Source organism: Corvus hawaiiensis, chromosome 2, assembly GCF_020740725.1.
Source record: "Corvus hawaiiensis isolate bCorHaw1 chromosome 2, bCorHaw1.pri.cur, whole genome shotgun sequence".
NCBI classification, from domain to species: Eukaryota; Metazoa; Chordata; class Aves; order Passeriformes; family Corvidae; genus Corvus; species Corvus hawaiiensis.
The window spans coordinates 28,930,128-28,942,761 of NC_063214.1; the positions used below are offsets into that span (position 1 = coordinate 28,930,128).

The 12,634-nt window shown below is 47.0% G+C and overlaps 1 protein-coding gene across 1 annotated transcript; it reads left to right on the top strand.

The window, feature by feature from the left end:
• Positions 1-441: 441 nt before the first annotated feature.
• SLC19A2 (solute carrier family 19 member 2) lies at positions 442-12,065 on the top strand. The gene is made up of 6 exons (XM_048295008.1): positions 442-680; positions 806-1,411; positions 4,469-4,691; positions 8,157-8,349; positions 9,221-9,362; positions 9,599-12,065. The coding sequence occupies exons 1-6, from the start codon at positions 495-497 to the stop codon at positions 9,722-9,724; spliced, it is 1,476 nt and encodes a 491-aa protein (XP_048150965.1). The 5' UTR covers positions 442-494; the 3' UTR covers positions 9,725-12,065.
• The last annotated feature ends 569 nt before the right edge of the window (positions 12,066-12,634 follow it).

Genomic DNA, 12,634 nt, shown 5'->3' on the forward strand with positions numbered 1-12,634 from the left:
CTGGATGGACAACAAGGCTCTGCCTTATTAAACAGAAGTGATTCAAGCTCTTATCTCGCGAAAGGGAAGAAAGCGGCAGAGGTCAGCGGCCGAACGCGTCTGGGCCAGGAAAGCACGAACAAGCACAGCATAGCAGACAGGGATCTCTTTGCTGAGGGGGTTCCAGGAAAGGCGCGCACCTGCCCCTGGAGGAACGGGGAGCGGAAGAACTTCGGGGGCGAGTGACCCGCGGCGATCCCGGCCCAGCCCTGCCCTGCCCTGCCCCGCCCCTCCCCTCCCGCGTGCAGGGCTTCTGGCCCCGCCCACAGGGGCGGCACTGCCCAATCGTAGAGCGGAGCGTGGCCCCGCCCCCTCGCGCCGGCCAATCAGCGTGGGCGCAGCGCCGCGGGCCGGGGCCCGAGCCTCCTCTCGGGAGGTGACCGGGACGCGCCCGCGCCCGGCACCGGAGCCTCCGGCCCCGGGAGCGCCTTTGGCCCGGCCCGGCCCGGCCCGGCATGGCGGACTCGCACGGGGGGCGGCCGGCGCAGCGCTCCGCCCGGGCTGCCGGCGGCGGCGCGTGCTGCTGGGCGCTGCCCACGGCGCTGCTCTGCGCCTACGGCTTCTTCTGCAGCGTGCGGCCGTCGGAGCCCTTCCTCACCCGGTACCTGCTGGGGCCGCCCAAGAACCTCTCCGAGACCCAGGTACCGCGGCCCCGAGTACCCTCCTTCCCTCCAGCCCCCCCCCCGCGGGGTGCGTGTCTGTCTGTCCGTGTTTTGTTCGCAGTACGTGAGTGCTGGGGGTCACCGCCGTCTTTTCCCTTCCGCAGGTGTTCAACGAGATTTACCCGGTGTGGACTTACTCCTACCTGGCGCTGCTGTTCCCCGTGTTCCTGGCCACGGACTACCTGCGGTACAAGCCTGTGGTCCTGCTGCAGGGCCTGAGCCTCCTCGTCACCTGGTTCATGCTGCTGTACGCCCAGGGGCTGTGGGCCATCCAGTTCCTTGAGTTCTTCTACGGGATGGGGACTGCCACCGACATCGCCTATTATTCCTACATCTACAGTGTCGTCGATATCAATCTGTACCAAAAGGTTACCAGCTACTGCCGAAGTGCCACCCTGGTGGGCTACACAGTGGGCTCGGTGTCTGGGCAGATCCTTGTGTCAGTAGCGGGATGGTCCCTTTTCAGCTTGAATGTTATCTCCTTAACCAGCATATCCATTGCCTTTGGCACGGCGTGGTTCCTGCCCATGCCACAAAAAAGCCTTTTCTTTCACCACCTTTCAAGTCAGCGGCTTAGCTGTGAAATGAAGGTCATGGACTGTAAAAATGGAGCAGTTGTCCAAGATCATCCCGATGTGCAGAGGGCACCTGGCTGGGAGGATGAGGCAAAAGTTCCCTTAAATGGGGAGGGTCATTCAGCAGAGAAACAGGTGAGTTGTGCCCTGAGTTTACATGAGAAGGAGATGCTGTACTGACATGGTTGTGAGATGTGCCTGTATGTACATAGCATAGAGATGTAATATCTAACAGCAAAAGAGAATCCCTTTATTTATCTCACTTCCTTATTTATGCCACGAGGAGAATTATTACTGGCATCCTTTTGCTGTTTGAGCATGGTAGGCTGCTCCTTAGTTTTTCTGAAATTGCTCTCCCTGTCTTACAAGGCTGCAGTTTGAATGCTCTGGGCATCAGATTGCCATCCATTGGTACAAAAGCAAGGGACGTCTCTGGGACACTAAAAATTGAGCATATGTCCAAACTCTGTGTGTGCTTCTGGATGCACCCAGTGACTTGCAGAAAAGAGGCAATTCTTCTTGCACTCACATTCTGACATTGTTACTCCAACTGTTGTGCAAGTTGTGCTGTATAATATTTGGGGTTTATCGTATGACCCTGGAAGGAAACTGGTCTAGGAAGGAAACTGTAGTAGTTCTTGAGAGCACTTGGAAGCAGACATTGATTAGCTATAGAAGGGTAGAATATGGATAAATTGCAGGAAGCACATTTGCATAGTATCAGCTTAATGCAGCCCCTGAGAACACCAAGGTAGTGCCCTGACTTGTGGCTTTTGTGGGCTGCATAACCTCTGGCAAAGCCATTTGTATGGAAACAAGTGTGGGGACCCTTGCTTGGTGGAGGGACCTGCTGGGTCCCACCTGGGTGAGCAGCCTCCAGTTTTGAGGCCCAGTGTGAGTGTAGTTGCCTGCTTGGCAGGTCCCTGCTCGTCACGCTGCTCCAGGGAATGCAGGCAGAGGGATTCTTGGCTCTGGGGAGAGGCCAGCCTTGCTTCTTGGACAGAAGGAGGCCATGCTGGTTCTGAGAACAAGCTAGAAGGTAAGCGCGACTGCTGGATTAGTCAGCAGTGGGTATTTCTTAGCAAGTAAGCCCCAGTTAGCTGGTTTGGGGGAGGCAGCATCCAGGGCTGCTTTCTGCTTCTCCAGCTACAGCTAGGAATTAAAGGTATTAACATTCCAGGGACTTAATCCTGCCCCATCCAGCACGATCTTGTGTGAGCAAGGATATTTTTACCCGAGTTGTGCTTGCATGCTGAAGGGTATTTGTTAAGACAAATTCTGTGCCAATAATGACTAATGTATAACTTATCCATCCCTTTTGTTTACTTTACTCCCCTTCTGTGAGGGTACATGTAGTGCCAAAGTAGTGGAGAAAAGTTTAGAAAAGGAGCAAGTACACCTGCCTAACTCCCCAGAGGTCACTTACACCAGGTGCTGAAGGCTGAGGAGCACTGGAGTGTGATGATTGTCCTTCTTACTGAGGTAACAGCAACCATATTTCATGAGCATGGATGCCTGTAGGAATAATTGTACTGAAGAGACACAGCCAGGCCATAGCAGGGCAGGTGGGCCTTTCTGGCTTATCAGACATGTGCTTAGGGCTGAACAGCCAGATCAGTTTTTGCAGTGTGTGTGACGGTTCCCTTCACTTGTTTTTCTGCACCTAAACTTGAGCTTCGTGTGAAATCTTCTGTGTGGGAGTTATGTGCTAAAGTCACATTGCCACAAGCTCACCTCTTCCCGAGTTGTTCTGTTGTGTTTTGGAGGAATGGTATCCACAGAGCAAGAGTTAGGCCATTGGCATAGCACTGGTGGGACTGTGTGGTGTTCAATGAAGATGCTTAGAAATCAGTGGCACTTGAAGGGGTGGAAGAGAGGGAGTTCAGGACAGGTTTCAGGCTGTGGTCTTTTGGGGTTTTAGTAGAAACATTTTAAAATGAGTTTTATTGCTCATGGAAACAATCTTTCCCAGGCACACACTGCACAATTCCCCTAGGGAAAGGGCATAATGCCAAGAGCCCAAAGTTGCTGCTGCTGTCTGGAAACCACTCTGAAACTGGACATGTGACAGCACAATGTGCAATAGCTCAGTCCTGTGACAATGCTGTGTGTTTCCCTGCAGGGAATCCAAATTCACAGGGGCCTGAGGTGCTGGGTGGGCCTTGGGGCTTTGCCCAGTCTTGCATGAAGTAACTGCTCCTGCTACTCAGACTAGCAGGGTTTTGCCCTACAGGGTCTACACAGATTCTGTACATGTGTGCATGCAGCAAATGCAACCAGGAACTTTGGTCTACAAAGTAAAGACATGCTCTTTTCCTCTGCTGCTCTTGACATAAAGTGGTAAAGAACAGGACTGTAACAGTCTGTAGGTAAAAAGCAATTTTGATTGTTGTCATCCGCTGTTGCTAGAATAGATCTATTTTCAATTATTTTTTAAGGGTTTGCCCCCTTTCATGCTTTTTCTAGAAAGATTTGGAGTGGAAAGCTTCATTTCTTATCTCATGTCATTTGTCAGGGCACTTGTATGTGCAGGAGCTGCCACTGTCTGGTGGAAGTAGCTTCTGTTTTGCTTTAGATCCCCAAGTGACATCTCTCACCTTCTTGAAGCCTTGGTGAGCTTGAGCAGGGGTAGAGCATGTGGTAATGAGATTGCTTCTCTGAGTATTTATAAACCCCAAATGCCTGTACTGAAAAAAATCAACTTATATGGAGAGAGATATAGTCATTTGATGTCTTTCATGTTCTCTGTGCTACAAAATTTGGTTGAATTTGAATCAGGACTTAAAAGTGTCAGTGGGTTTTCTTTGCCTTTATGATGTAAATGGCTGGCTTCTGATCCTGTCTTGTCAAAGTGGATATTGTATCCTGTTCTCTGGTGTTTCTTCTCTGGTGCCCTTCAGTTGCTCACATAACATGTGTCTGTCCCTGCTCTCTTCAGGGGAGAGCCAGAGACAGAGAGGTGCTTGGGGCTGAACCCTTCCTCTGCATGTAAGGGTACAGCCCTGGTTGGCAGAGAGACTGTGGGATGGGAAAGCTTTTTATTCATTACTCTGTAGGGGTTTGTGTCCAGGAGTGGTATTGTCACTCACCAGTGATCAGACCAACTGAAAGGGGCAATTTTGTGGAGCAGTGTGGAGTACTCATAAACAAAGGCTTAACATTTCTCTCCCCTTCCTTCTCCTATTTATGCAGAAACAGAAAGTAGATATCGTAAAGGTGCTCAAGGATCTCTGGCGGGACTTGCTGCAGTGCTACTCCTCCAGGACCATGCTCTGCTGGTCTGTGTGGTGGGCACTGTCCACCTGTGGCTACTTTCAGGTCATCAACTACGCTCAGGGCCTGTGGGAGATGGTGCTTCCTTCTCACAGCGCGGACATCTACAATGGTGCTGTGGAGGCAGCTTCGACGCTCCTAGGTAAGCTTCTGGCATAGCTCCTGTTCTGCTGTGAGAAATGTCTTGTTTCCCTCAAGGTCATTAGAGCATGATTTGGAAGTGCCTCGCATTCCCCCAAGCATGCAGGAGAGGTAAACCCTGGCATCTGAGGTGAATCTTCCCTGACATGCACAGGTAGGTGCTCAGTGTGAGTTAGTCGCTGAAGCAGCCCTGATTCTCGTAATTCTGTACGTAGGTGTTTAGAGGAGCCTCCCAAGCCAATCTTCATTCTGAAATACTTGGCAGAAGGCTCCAGGCATGTGGCTGACTGTGTGTTCTTGGCTGTCACTATGACGGTGGGGTTATGCTTGTTTTAAGCACTCAGTCAGACATGGGGTCCTGTGTGTTTGGTTTTCCACCGGGAGGGTACCAAGGTTTCCTGCACACGCACAGCATGCAGTGAGCCATGGTTAGTCATTTCAGCACTGTTAGGAGCAGAAGCTATTAAGATGAAAGAAGTTGGTTGACTTGAAAGGGACAGGTAGGTCAGTCAACACAAGCATTTGTTTATGAAGTTGTTCAGTACTGTTTCATTACCAGAACTAGGGCAATACCTTTTTAAAGTAGCTAACATACCCTTACAGAGGTTTTCTAGATGTTGCTGCAGCGTGTCTCTTTTCTTTGATGGAGTCATTGTTCCATCATCTGCTGTGGACATCACCTCCTTGGGGGCAAAAGAAACCAAAGTACACAAATAAATTATTAGTGCTTTCTTGGGCATGCTCAGCCCCTTCTTGAAGTTCAGTAGGAAGCTGTGGCTGGTTTATAGTTCTAAAAGCCAGTGTACAACCCGTTGTTAGCTGGGTTTGAAGCTGTTGGCAACTTGATGACTTTGTCTGTTCAGTCCCTGGTGTGCTAAACCTGCACTTGAATTAGCTTGGTCTCATACACTGTTTCTCCACTCTAGCATGAACCTGTGGCTCTTACTTCTTGTTTGAATTAGCTTCCTCTACCATCCTGCCTTTGTCCCAGGAAGGAGAAGAATTGGTATCAAGGGAAAGAAGACCCATAATGTGGCCTAATATCAGCAAGATTAAATATATATATATGGAGGGGTATTCTTCAAACCTTATCATGACCATTTTTGATAACAAGGTCCTTTTTTTAAAAGCCTGTGAACAATGGACCTAAACTCTTGTAAAACTGAAGTTTTTTAGTTTCCCATTTTGATTTTTTTCCTCAAGTATCATTTTTCTAAATAGTCTAATCATTTTGGGTCATGTTTCATAAAAGCAAATTAGCCTGAACTGCTCAAAAGACGCAACCAAAAGTCCTTCAAGTTGATAGAGATTAATTGCTTGAAAGAAGAAAAGTTTAATGAATTAATACTCACAACTAAAAGCTTGAAATGTGTAACAGGACTGGAAATCCTAACACCTGTTGAGAATGAGCATGCAGTGACCTGCCTTCCTAGGCACTGGTGCAAATGCTCTGACTCCTGATTTCCAGTTTGAATTTATTAATGAGCAGTTTATTTGTCTCTAATGTCATGCCAAGTTTGTATTTTAACACAAAATCTTTGTTCTGGGCTAAAGAAGCCAGGTTTTTCTAGTTGTTCTTTGGTAAATTTAAGCTCTTTGTTCTCTTCCTAATTAGCCCCTCTTTGCACCAAACCTGGTTTGAGTTGCATTCTTTTTGAAGGTGGATAACCAGAATTGCACTCGGCTTTATTCAGTGAGGCCTCAGACTTAGAGAAGCACATGCTGTTTACTCTTCTCCTTGTACTAGAAATACCTCTCCTGCTGCATCCCAGATCTGATTTGCCATTTTCATTGTTCTTAGTCATTCTGTGCTCAGTTAGGAGCAATGTTTGGCAACCTTTGCATAAGGTGCTGTTGCCATCCCTGCCCTGCAGAAGAGTTTAAGTTGGCATGGTGACTCATGTAGCTGTCGGCTCCCTGTCCTGGGAAAGAGAAGTAGTATTCCTTCTAGGGAGATCAGCTGAATGTTACGTTGCATCCCTGCACCTTCTTTGGAGTGTGGCAATCCTTTATCAGTTTGGGTTGTGAAACCACTGGATCAGCTGAATGTGTTTCATTGAAGGCCAGAGACTGAATATCTTAATTAGGTGTCAGGTTGGTACAGCCTGGGCACATAGGGAGAGCACAACTTCATGAACTGCCATGAGATCTTCATGTCTGTTCCCAAATTTCAGAATTGCTGAGACAGTAGGAAGAATGCTCTAGGATTTAGCTTCTTTTTGCATATCAGAGTTTTGCTACTGGGGAAGCCAGACTTTCAAAGAACTAGATGTTAGTCAGGTCATGTCACAGCAGGCACTGAGAAGACTTTAGTGGGGGAAAATAAATCCTTTGCCTTGGCATAGCTCCCTTCTTCACCAGTCTGCGAGATTGATGTGAGGTCTGACAGGATCGCAGGCTTGTGCAAACTGATGGTACATAAGGAGTCTTGGTGTGCTTGAAGGTTTTCTAAGACAGCAGGCCAGCTAAGGGCTACAAAGAGCTTAGATGGTGCACTGTAGCACTTCTGTGCAGTGGTCTACTGCTGAACACAATCCTGTTTTTCAGAGATGTCCTGTAAACCTCCCTTTGTCAGTATGCTGTTTGTCTGGTTTGCTGTGTACAGCCATTATGCTGTTGGTTGCTATTTGGCTTGTTTGCAGAACAAGGCCTACTTGAAACGGGAATTTTCTATCAATGTAATGTGTATTTAGGCTTCTCAGTAGTTGCAACTGTGGTAGTGCATGAAACACACCTTGTCTGCTTGTTGAATTGCATGAAATACCACATGCTTTCCCATCCTATGATTTGTCTTTTCTCCCCATCCACCCTTCATAAAATCCAGCCAGAGTTACAAACCTGTTCGGGTTGTAAAGGATTGTTCTTGCACAATCAATAGTGCATGATTATACACTGTGATTAGGCTGTATCCCAGGAGATGTGGATTTGGACTCCTCTTCTTACTTACTGTTACAGCCCAATGTGGAGATGACAGTAAATGTAGGTGTTTCTGCCTCCTGGGAGAGAGCTCTAACAACTGTGCTTTAAAGTGAGTAGTGTCTTCCTCCCTCCTAGCCTCTGCTAAAGCACCACTAAATAATTAGGTGAGTGCTTTTGAGAACCAGGGTTTGCATTTCTCAATAGAGACTGCCCAATTATTGACCGCACTGCCACAGTCAAGTGTAGAGGACTGGCTGGCAGTGCTCTGAGGCCTGGGGCTGTCATGCTTCCAGAGCCAGATACGAGACTTTGGAGGCAGTCAGCATTGACCTATGTATTTTTTTCCTGTTTCTGTAAAAGTAAATGGGACTTTGCAGCAGGATTCCAGGTGAGGGAGGGGTCAGGAAGGAGAGCTGCTAAGGTGTTCTCATTTGTGTCCTCCATTTCATTCATGTTTGGCTGTTAGGGGCTGTAGAGCTCCCAATACACCATCTCCAAATTGCTCCAACTGTAATTACTAAGAGTTATGCTTTCCTTCCCCTCACAGGAGCTGTTGCAGTTGTTGTTGTGGGTCACATAAAAACATCCTGGGCAATGTGGGGTGAGGTGGCACTTGCCCTGTTCTCCTTTCTTATTGCTGCTGCTGTGTATGTCATGGACACTGTTCGTAACATCTGGGTGTGCTATGCATCCTATGTCGTCTTCAGAATTATCTACATGATGCTAATCACAATAGCAACGTGAGTATTTGTAATGTAAACTGCTCTCAAGGTTACAGCTGGTGTGAAAGCAGCACATTTTCTGTGTAACAAGAGTCTGTTGCAAGGGTTTGTATTGTGATTCAGATTGGAAGCTGTGGCATGGAGATATATTTGGCTGGCAGTGTGCCCAAGCTTAAAAGTCTTGTGACACTGAAGTGACTGCTTCTAAATATTAGATAGTGCTGATTGCTAGGGGGATGTTTTTCGTAAGTGTGCCTGTAGTGAAGTGTTAACAGATGAGGAAAGGACAATGCTTTGCCTGGGTTGAAGCATCAACTTTCCCTAACCTGTAAGAAAACTACTTCAATGTTATTTGTCACTTTCGGGGGGAAAGCATAGCTGCTTTTGAACCACATAATCACTCCAAGACAGCTCAAGCACAGTAAGAGGGGTGATGCTGAAACTGGCAACTGCGAAGGGAGTTCTGGTTAGAAGGTTGCAAGAGGTTATGGACCACACAGCAACAGACTGAAGCTTTGAGATTGCCAGCAGTTCTCTGGTGCCAGAGTGCATTTCATCTTGTCCATGTGGCAAGACCCTTTACACTGGACAGCAGGGCTGCTTCAGTAACACCAAAACCCACAGGGCTCCCTCAGTGGGGGGTGGGGTTGTTTGTTTTTAAAAAGAGGGGTTGCATGTGTCTTGTGGGTCTCTTCTAGCTTCTAAGTTAATCCATCATGATCCTATTTAGGAAAGGACACTATCTGTGCAATGTAATTTAGCTGTGGAAAATACTAAACCAGTCAGTGTAACTCCTCAGGGTGCATAGTCGTTCTGCCCAGAAATGTTCCTGCCATTCATGCATTCCCCTGCTTTTTCCCTTATGTTTCTGGTTGACCTTTCTTTCCAGGTTCCAGATTGCTACAAATCTCAGTGTGGAGCGGTATGCGCTGGTGTTTGGGGTCAATACTTTCATTGCGTTAGCACTTCAGACTCTGCTCACTTTGATTGTTGTGGATGCCAGTGGGCTTGGCTTGGGCATCTTCACCCAGGTATGATAGATGCTCTTACCTTTATTGATGGGAGATAGGGAAGGGAGGAAGATAAACTAAGCTGTAAAACTTCTCAGCTACCTGTTTATGGGTCAAGGATTTGACAGAGAAATAACCACTGATTCCTGATATTTTAGAAGAGGAAGGGAACTCATTTATTTTTTTAACATTCTTACAAATCTGCTAACTGCTTGGTTTAACCACTTTTTTTTATTTTCTTTTCCCCTTCTCTGCAGTTCATGATTTACGCCTCTTACTTTGCGGCCATCTCGCTGGTGTTCTTGGTCAGCGGCATCTGCAGTATTGTGAGAGCTTACAGGAGGCGAGAGCAGATGCAAAGCGGATCACCTGAAAGCCAATAGTGCACCAAGAAAAGACTCTTGGTGGCTACATATGAAGATATAGGTCTATTTTTAATCTCTGCCTTTTCTTCCCAAGGCAGCCACCTTAACGGTATATGATCCATATTTATACTATATTAGTAGCACATTTTAGAAGGTAAATGTATTAGGTCTTACGTAAGTAAGAACAAATATCTTCTTTCTAAAATGCCTTTTGTTCTTCTGTTGCATATATGGGATGTGCAGCAAAGAACAGTAAATTTTCTCAAAGAATGAGAAAACCTTGGGAGGTTTTAGTCTAACACTGTCCATCTGCAGGCAGTTTTGTGATTGTCTGCTGAACTGCTGCTCTCTGTCATGAGGTGCTGCTACAGGGCAGAAATGAGGGCACACTAGCAGACCTCTCTGTGGAGAGCCCCGGGCCTGGAACAGGAGGTGGCCTGAGGGCTGTGCTCTGCAGTGTGGCTCTCTCTGAGGCTGCCCTGTGATGCTGGATGCTCTGTTTTGAGGACTGGTACACGTTTCTGCACATGCTTCCTTGAGGAGCTTGGACTGCTTCTCCTGTTTCTGTCTGTCATCCCTGCTGCCCGAGGTTTACCTTAGCTGATCATGGTGCTTCCCCAAAAACATAACTGTGTCCTGGGGCAATCTGTGACACTGGTGGATGGGCTATCAGCAGGACTACCTGTGCCACGAAGGCCTGTGCCCAAGGGACTGTAAAGCTGGAGGGGAACTTGGAGTTGAAACAGGCAAAATGCTAATCCAAGGGACCCTTGGATAACTTTGCCTTTGTCCCTCAGGGCTGCAGGTTCCTGTGATTACAGGAGTCATTGCCTCACAACCTGGGGCTGGACTGTTTCAGGGAGATGGTGGGTGTTAGTGGAGCACTGAGAAGGAAGGTAACTCACAGGCTTTTAAGCTATTCTTTGTGCCCTTAGAGAATTTTGACTATGGTGATTAAATTGACACCTTCAATTATGGTAGTTAACAGAATGACTGCCTGAGGCATTGAAAAATGATGATTTATGGTCTGTCATTTTTCCACCATTATTTTAAAATGCCTTTATGCTTCTGGTGGGTCTCTGTCCACTAGTTCTACCTCTTCTTTCCACAAGAGCAGAACAATGAATGTTTAGAGTGGGCAATTCTTTTGTTTTGTCCAGTTTAAGCAATTTGGGATTTGCCTCTCATCTGTTTCTTAAAATAATTTATTTTTTCCAAATTGCTTCAACACTGAGGAGGAGTTGCACAGAATTGGCCTGGGCTTGGCCACCTTGGATACTCGGGCAGCATGACCAGCACAGCAACAAATGCCTATGGAGTGTGCCTGTTGCTGTGCAGGTTGTGGTGAGTTTAAGCATACAGGAGAGCTGGCAAGGAGGAAGGTGCAATGCAGCCTTTCCCTCCATGCCTTCTCTCTGTGTGTTCCTTAGACCTCCTTTCTTCTTCCAGCTGAAGAAGCAGTTTTGGTTCATCACTTGCTTTTAGTGCCATGGAGACTTCACAGCAGTGGGGTTGGGAAGGTGTTTTCCCTCTAGCTGGGACATTTCTCATCACTTTCTGTGAGCCTCAATCTTTACCACACAAGGTGCATGATTAATGTGTTTGGCATGTGCTGCCTGGGATCCAGGGAGCCCTTCCAGGCTGGCTGCTCAGGGGAGCCTGCTCCCCAGAGCTTTTCTTTCTGCAGGCTGCCTGCTGAAACAGCCCCCTAAGGGGGGGCTCAGCTGCACTGGCATTTACACATGTAAACTTATCTGCCTTATCCTGAAATGGAAACTTGAAGCCACCCATGTATATGTTCCTTTCTCTACTGTTTTTTGTTTTTAAAAAAATAAAATCTGGAGCCATGAAGTGCTAGCTGATGAGCTGTCCTGGGACAGGGATAGTCTGTCCTTTGAGTTCCTTGGTCTGATGGCAGTTGGAGCAAGGCAGGGGGAGTGACTGTACAGCACTCATGTCAAGTGACCAAAAGGAGCAGCTCAATTTTAATCATACTTTTCATACAGAAATCAAATCTTTGATTGGGAACAGCCCAGTTATTTTAAAAGCAAGTCACAAATTAACTAATGACTTACAGCATTATCAATGGTTTTTGTACCAAAGTAATGAAACTGTGGCAACTGTAATAGAGAGGCTCGCTACACTGTGTATGTTTTCAGGCCCACAATGTATGGATGCCATACCTGGATGTTGTTAAGGTTCTGAGCTGTGCTGTTGCTGTGGTGATGAGGTGACTATAGAGCCTGATTGGAGCTGCATGCAGAGTTAATAATGATGCCTATGAAATTCTGTAACCATGTGGACACTGTTGGTTTCTAATTAAACAGCTATTTTTGTTGAATAAAAATACTCTGAGATATCCTGTGTGGACAGTGGTTTTTTTTCTGTTTTGATACCCTGCTAATCCACAGCACTGCTGCTGCAGGTTGTTCTCAGCATCTTTGTAAGAAAGAGAATAACAATACAGAACAAAACATGCAAAAAGAAGCAAGGCTTCAAGAAGCTGATAGTTGCTTGCTGGTTTGTATAGGTTTGCATAACTCTGTGCAAGTGTCTTGTATTGAGGATTCTTAACTGCTGAGTGCTTACCCTCACTGATGCAGGGTAGCCCTGGTCAGGATGCTCCAGTAACTGGGGGTGACAGTAATTCAAAGCAGGTGTAGGTTTGCCATGCAGGAGGACCTTTCTACTTACATTGACCTAATTACAAAATTGAAGCCTTAAAGGAGAAATGCTGTAAGGTCCCCATCCTGGCTTTCCTTGTGCTGTGTTTCTAGAAGACATGGCCTGTACCTCATAGTACAGGCTGGGCTGGGGGGCACAGTGGTCTGTGTGGGTAGTAGCCCAACAAGCCCTCTGCACAACACCAAAAACAAGAGAAAAGGAGTGTTCTGGGGAGGAAAGGGGGAGGGGAGGTTTTCTTATAAA

Coding starts and splice junctions, on each gene's coding strand:
- SLC19A2 (XM_048295008.1), top strand. CDS start 495: ATGGCGGACTCGCACGGGGGGCGGCCGGCGCAGCGCTCCGCCCGGGCT. Junction 681..805: donor AGAACCTCTCCGAGACCCAG/GTACCGCGGCCC, acceptor TCCCTTCCGCAG/GTGTTCAACGAGATTTACCC. Junction 4,692..8,156: donor GGCAGCTTCGACGCTCCTAG/GTAAGCTTCTGG, acceptor TTCCCCTCACAG/GAGCTGTTGCAGTTGTTGTT.